The sequence below is a fragment of the Eptatretus burgeri genome, chromosome 9, assembly GCF_056783735.1.
Source record: "Eptatretus burgeri isolate ZD-2024b chromosome 9, Ebu_testis_v1, whole genome shotgun sequence".
In the NCBI taxonomy this organism is placed as follows: Eukaryota; Metazoa; Chordata; class Myxini; order Myxiniformes; family Myxinidae; genus Eptatretus; species Eptatretus burgeri.
Window position 1 is genome coordinate 37,526,095 of NC_140969.1, and position 7,500 is coordinate 37,533,594.

General features: G+C 44.2%; 1 protein-coding gene across 3 annotated transcripts in view; it reads left to right on the forward strand.

The window, feature by feature from the left end:
• RAP1GDS1 (Rap1 GTPase-GDP dissociation stimulator 1) overlaps nt 1-7,500 on the forward strand; it is a 125,307-nt gene that overhangs the window by 29,599 nt on the left and 88,208 nt on the right. For all 3 annotated transcript variants that reach the window (XM_085894765.1, XM_085894762.1, XM_085894766.1), the window contains exon 2: nt 444-560. In XM_085894765.1, coding sequence (XP_085750891.1) covers nt 444-560 — 117 coding nt within the window. The remainder of the gene's footprint in view (nt 1-443; nt 561-7,500) is intronic.

The window sequence follows — 7,500 nt, forward strand, 5'->3', positions numbered from 1 at the left end:
CCTATGCCACATGGTTGAGGTATTGGCGTCCACGGTCGGTTAAGCGACCCGCCGCGTCACGGAATTATCCGTGAGCGACGGCCTACAATTCTGGGGAGTCTGGTGGGAGTCGATGAAACTTCCCCCACCTAGCGGTCATTCTCGCCGCCGGACCCCGGCCCACAACAATATATATATATATATATATATATATATATATATATATATATATATATATATATATATATGTATATATATATATACATACATACATACATACATACATACATACATACATACATACATACAAACAATGAGAAGATTCCATCAAATTGACCTTCTTTGCACTTCTTGCATGAAGAAGTAAGTGCTTGTTAGTGAATTATTTGCTGTGAAATGACTGGTGTTTTCATGTTGCAAAGCAAATGGAATGGTTTATATCACCTTTGCCTTGTTTGCTTCAGATGAGTTGTTGGAGAGACTTGGGCGAGTTACATTGCAAGAGTCAGAAAAACAGGCAGGACAGAGGACTGGCGAAGCTGAAATCTGTTTGGATACAATGTTGAAGACTTTGTCTTCCGGTGAGAGAGGAGAGGTTATTTGGGAAGGGGGAAGAGTGGAATCTTTAAAATGCAGATTCTGTTTTGTATAATCGGCATTTTCTGAAGATTAACATTTTTCTGCAATTTTGCCTACATTGAAAATACTTTTTAAGTTCTTCTTGTAAAATGCTCGTTTTGTATATACATGAGAGCATTTTTCAAATACAGTGGTTCTGTCTTTTAAAACTTGGTTTCTCAAGTTTGTGATGTTAACTTAGAAAATATCATTATAAGGTCATTTGGAATCTCAAGCTTTCAGAATTATTGGCATCTCCCTCGATGAGGCTGAAGCACAAGGTTCGTTACTCTCACCTTGCAGAAAGGTCTGGTTTATGGCGTACACAATTTTTTTTTAACAGCTCCTCTTCCAGTCTCACTTCCTCAGGTCTTTTCAGCCCTCTAACCCTCCCCAGCTCCTTCAGGATGCACGCATTAATCCAGTAAATCACCTCCTGGTTAAATTCTCAAAAAACAGACTGACTGCACACCTCAACGACTTTGTTCCTCACTTCTCCCATTTGTGGAAGCACCTACCTGAGGCTCTTCTATTCCAATTAGCTCTTCAAGGCTTCAGGCGGGCAGTATACTGTCTTGTCATGTCATCCCCCATCTCTACCCAACCCTCTTACTCACAGGTTACTCGTGTTTCCTCCCCCTGTCTCTCCCTCTCGCTCACCTCCTTTTTTCCCTGTTCGTTCATTCCCATGCTTGTTGTGCATAATTGTTGCTCCATATCAGTTCATACCCTCCCTTATCTCACTCTTTCATGATGCTCAATTTTCGAGCAAGAGGTTCAACAGTGGCTGTTTGGAATTATTTGGTCATTCATTCTTTTATTTATTTAACTCGTGCATTCATTCTTTTCTCAAAATACCTGGCAATCCATCCTTTGGAGCTAGCATAATGTAAATCAGAAAACAGTTTTGCTGTATCATCAAATCAAAAATATTTTTATGGATTGCCAAAAATTAATATAGAAATATTTAAAGCAGGCAAGGACTTCAAGAATATCACCTTCCTGCAACCCACTTACCTCCTCATTTCTAAGCAAGGACTTTTCGAATATTTATCTGTTGAACTGAGCACCCTTTGTTTTCCTCTTTTATTGTGCTACTGTATCCTTTCTTTTTTGCTTCGGACAGATCATCGCCTTTCACATCAAACCAAATTAAGCTTCCTCTGTCAGAATGCAATTTGGCAAATGCACTCTGTGGCTGCTAATATAAATGACACGTTTCACCATGTTACAAAGCTACTCCAATAATATATTTTATTATAGCCTGGTGTTTGCTTAGTGGTTCGGGTGGCTGGCTTGGGATCCTAGGGTCCTGAGTTTGAGCCCTGTTGGCTGCTGAATTAACACCAGGTGGGGTTGACTCAGCCTGTCATCCTCCTGAAGTCGGTGAAATGAGTACCAGTGTACTGGTGGAGGGGCACAGCATCATTGGCACAGCTGTGCTCCAAGAAATGGTCGGAGTGGCAACCCGTCCAAGATTGAGCCAAATAGCGAAGGAAAAATTGTTTTGGCAGTTCCAATGCTCTGTTCAAGAGTATGGTCCACAATATATTTTATTACTCCTGGCAGGACTAAAAAAATTAGAATCCATTATTGTGCCATCCATTCCATATTCTTGACTCTCCAAATACAACGCTCTTCTCCCCCCCCCCCACACACAAAAATAACAAAGAAACAAAAAGTAAAACTGGATAACTGCAGCAGCATTCGGTAGTGCGCATACCTCGGCTAGGTTGAGCAGTTTACGTTTTGTATCCCACTGATAAGCTAGATCTGCATCCAGACCTGAACCAAAATCTAATCGGCTCGTTCTCGTCACCTACCCAACTCATCCACCATGTTTCGTCCAAATCTGTCCATAACTTTTTGGAATATCAAGCTATATATCATTTTTGGCCCTATCTCTCAATTGTGAAGAATCACTTGTATGACATAGTGTCCAAATCCTCACCAAAATCTAAGCGATTTGTTCTTGTCACACACCGAACCTGTTCACCAAGTTTCATTTGAATCCGTCCATAACTTTTTGAGATATTGTGCTCAGAGATAGACAGACAAACAGGAGTGAAAACATAATCTCCATCCACCTTCGGTGGCAGAGTTAATAAGTGGTTGTAAAAATCTGTCTATCGTATTGTAGGTACAGATACAGAACGTCAGTACAATTTTAAAACATTTATTGAACAAACAAACAGATTATATGTGCCAGCACAGGAGATCCTGGACAATACATACAAGTTCTAGATCTCTCAACATAACCAGAGAATCTTCGTCTTTATATAGTTTCCAGTGAGACACAGTTTTTAAAATAATTTTCTGACGCTGGTGCCAGTTCGCCCTGTCTTGACAATTTCCAGGTGAACCTTATCTTCAGTCTTCTTTGACAGCTCCTGCTTAAATGGTTGGAACACAAATTCAAACCCAGACATATTAATCGCACAGAATGCTAGAATGACGTCAAACACCAACCCTCATGGCCATTACAACAAGTTTCCATCTTATGTAGGTTAAAAATCAGTCTGCTTCTCCCAAAACTGGGAAGATATATTATCTTGAAGCGACCAGAGCTTCATGAATACATCTGGACACCTTCTCAAATCCACATTCCAACTTGTTTGTGTCTGTTTTAAAAATTCCTTTAGGTTTTAAAATGATAGGCAATTCTTCTTATATTCAACTTACTGGCAAAGTTCAACCTGTTTACACATTTAATATACAGGTGATCTTTCCATACAGAGGAGAAATATAATTATGTTAATTCCAAATGGATACATACTCAAAAAGAATCATGTCATATTTGAGTAGATTCTACTTCAGGTTTAACATTTTTATTTTAATATCAAATTTTAATCATCATCAATTTATTTCTTTTATGACCCCCAAACCCATCATGATAAAATGTTTCTACAGTATGAAATCACTGTTATATATGAAATAAATTTCTCCGAATATGTTGCCCAAACAAAATGCTTATTAAAATGTCATCAACATGTTTTATATGCATTGCCAAAGCATTTTTGTCGAACTTGAACACACCAGCTATAGTTTATTCTGGGTAGCTCTGGAAATTCACCGTATGCAACAAAGCTACTGATATTGAAAGCATGCCACTGATTCTGTTATCGGTATTAAAGTCTGTGCATTATTTTTCTCTGTGTGCTGATTCTCTCCACATTTTGGTTTGTTTGTTTTTTTCTGAGTAATTATGACTTAATTATTCAAGTGAGTACACCTAATGCATTATTGTTGGTCTTCTGTTTCAAGCAATAACATAATGTAGGCACAGTAATTTTATTGTAATTAAATTTTATGGCTGGAAATTATTCTGAAGTGTCAGCTGGGTGGAAGCAAAGTGCTAATTTTCCATATGGCCACAACATAATTTCAATGGAGAGATGTTAGGAACACATGCTTTGCTCACCTCAAATACTTTGACATCACCATGGAGATGAAAGACGAGATGCTTCGCTGAAGCTTTGTTCTGATGGAGGAATGTTTTATTTTTTGTGGATGGCAAGTTGTACACAGCAAGTTTTATTATTTTTCTATACAGTACATGATCGAGGATTGGTGAAGAGTGAGAGCAGAATGGAAGGGAACAAAATGGAAAGGGAGAAACACCAAGAGCAGGGTTTAAGTGAGAGTGAGATGAAGGGGAGGAGGAGGAGAAGGACACATGGAGGTGAAGAAGTTGAACACAAACCAAATGAAACACAGCAAGAAGAGGAAGGGGAAAGCGTGGATGAATCATGAAATAAACAAGCCAGCCAAAAACAAATGAAAAGAGTTGAGGGAGAGGGGGGATAAATCACAAGAACCTGGAAAGAGGGAGTGCTTGGGAATGGTAGTTTGGGTAGAAGAGATCATGAGTATGAATGTGGGGAGGAGGGTGACCTGAGCAATGAATGGGACCGAACGACTGGTGAAGTTGGTTCCGCAGGCGAGAGAAAAGAGGAACAAATGAGTGGAGCTAAGCAAGTGAGCCTAGATTTTGGGAGCCTAACAAGAAGTGGGTTCCTAGTAGACCATGTGTGCCCTGCATAAACCTCGAAGGGACAGAGCCAAGACAGGGCAGAAGGTAAAACACCAAAAAGGAGGTGGAAGAATACAGACTGGCCACCAACCTGCATGCGATGTGATAGTAACAAGCCGAGACACTCGTCCTCGTCATGGGAGATCCCATTGATTTTGAGGGATTTGCTTTCCCCAGCATCAAGAAGGGTAAGGAATGAGGCTGGGGTGCCAGCCTAAAGAGGATAGCATTACTCCATCAAACTGCAACTGAAGGCCTTGTATGTTGCCAAAAGTTCAGACTGGCCATGGAAAGAACTTGCATGACAAATGATACCCAGTTGCCAGTTGGCTATGGAGACCATCTTGGATATATGGTCTACTCAAGAAAGATCATGGCTGATGGTGAGACTCATGAGTTTGAGTGACTCAACTTATTGAGGGGATTGTTCAGAAAGTAGCTGAGAGGGTTTGTCCCCCTTTTGAAGGGAGAGAAAATGTGTGTGAGATTTCTCAGGATTGAAAAATATTGTTACGGTTGTGGAAATTCGCATTACACCATAAAGGGCCCTCAGGTGAGATATCTCTGTAAGTACATGTGTAGTTAGCCCAAACCCGGTGTGTCGAGGGAATTTATGTGATTCATCCGGGCTGCGACGCTTTGAGTTAGCCATTTTTCTGTTCTATCTTTTATTTCAAACAAACAGCATCTCAACAACCACGCCATCCCCACCACAGCGCCAACCACACTACAACAATGCCACCTCCACGACCTACGCCACCACATCATCGCTTCTACAACCATTCACAAACACCACCACCTTCGCCTTTACCTTCACAACTTCATCCCACATCATTGCTTCTACGGCCATTCCCAAACACCACCAGTCAACACCAAACGTCATGTTCCCGGAGCCGTTCGGCAGTGGAGGCCGAACGCGTCGGTCCGCGGATCAGGAATGCTTCATGCCCACTTCTCCTCCGTCCAATGGGAAAGCGCGAGGCGGCTTGGCCCCGCCTCCAGGCGCGTGTAGGTGAATTCCGTCCATGTCCGTCTATGCAAATTTTAGGATCAGGGGAGGTTCACGCCCATTTTTGCCCGACCAATGGCTGACCGGGGGGGGGGGCGGTGTGGCCTCGCCTCCAATCGCGTTCTGATCCAGGAATTTGCATATCGGCGCCTCCTGAGAGCTATAAAGGTGCGAGCGGAAGGCGCCTCACGAGCGTGAGTGGAGCGTGGAGCGTTGAGCATTGGGGAGCGGAGTTAAAAGTTGAAAGTTGAGCTGGAAGAAGTGGAGTGCGCGCGGTGGAGCTGCAGGCGGCGGTTCGGGGCAAGGGAGCTTGGGTCCGAGGAAAGGAGGACGGCGGTCGGCGACGAGGTTGCAGTGTGGGGGATCGCTCGTTTCATCGCGGGACCCAAGCCAGCCAGCCACTCCCCTCCCCCAGGGCATCAACAATTTCCCCTTCCCCCGCGCTGAGATAGTGCAAAGGGGGGCCCCGTTCCTCCCCCACCCCAAACGTGGTGTCAACGAGCACGCCAGGGGCACGGAGTCGGGGCACAGCGGCGCGGACATTTTGCGGCTTGCCCGCCAACGCGTCACGAGGACGCGGGTAAGACCTCCCCGGTCTCGCGGACCTGGCCGCTCCTCTAGGTCCCGCGCACATTTGGCCTACGGGCCTGTCTGCCTCCTCGTCTGTGAGGATGGCTTCCTTCTTTTGCTTTTGTGTAAATGTGTGTTGGCGCCGTCTGTGAAGTAAAACTGTGTAAGTGTTGCCGTGTGTATGCGTTAGGTCGGTGTCAACTGTTCTTCTTGCCTTTGCTTCTTGTGTATTCTGTATGGCTGTACATATGTGCTTTCCGTGTGTCACGAAATAAAATGCTTGCTTGTTGAACTGTGCCCGTTTCGCTTCGTCTTTTCTCAATTTGAATCTCCATCTTGCATCAGGTAAGGGGTTAGTAGTGGGTTCAACATCCCGGTAATTAATCTGAACCGTCCGGGTCGACGATAACACCGCTCGGTAATCACGATAGTATGGAACGGGCCGCCCAAGCGGCTCGTGTCCGGAGTCGACCTGTGGCGAGGTACGATCGCCCGGTTAACCATCCGCATGGGTACTTAGGTAGGTCGAGTTTGGTGAACAACCCTACCCTACGCGGGTGGCCGATTGACACGATTGTGGTGAGGTCGAAAGGCCCACCCGTGACTAGCTCCCGGCGTTGTTCCGAGAGGGTCACGACAGAATTGTCCGTCCGGTGGGCGACGTGCCACGATTCGAGTTATGTGGCCGTTCGCACGCTGTGGGGCGCAAATTCGCAACAATATATTCCAAGTGTTTGACCAGCAGAAAGAAAGAGGAGGTCTGAAGAGGGGGAAGCAGCTGCAGCCTGACTGAAGTATGAGCAGAGGGTGGAGTTATCAGCAAAGACGAAGAAAATTTTCCAGAGAATCACAAAGATCGTTGATGAAGATTTGGAATAGTATGGGGCCTATAAAACTGCCTTGGGGCACTCTAGCCTTGACAGGCAGAGGAGAAGAAAGGATTCCATTTGGAGTCACACGTTGGCTATGAGAGCAGAGGAAGTTAGTAACCCAAGAGTGGAGTTTACCTTGGATGCCATCGGTAGAGAGTTTGCAGAACAATGCGGGATGCCAGATGATATCAAAAGCTAGAGATATGTTTAGATAGACAGTCCTGATCTCATGTCTGACATTGAGTGCCTCCATCCATTGTTGGGAGAGTAAGAGCAACATGTCCAAGGGAGTCGGACAAAAGTAATGATTTTGTTGACTGCGATGATAGATTCCATGACCTTGATGATGATTGAAAGCAAGCGAATAGGTCTGTCATTAAGGGGATCAGTTTTTGCACCTTTTTAGTTTTTCATCTTCT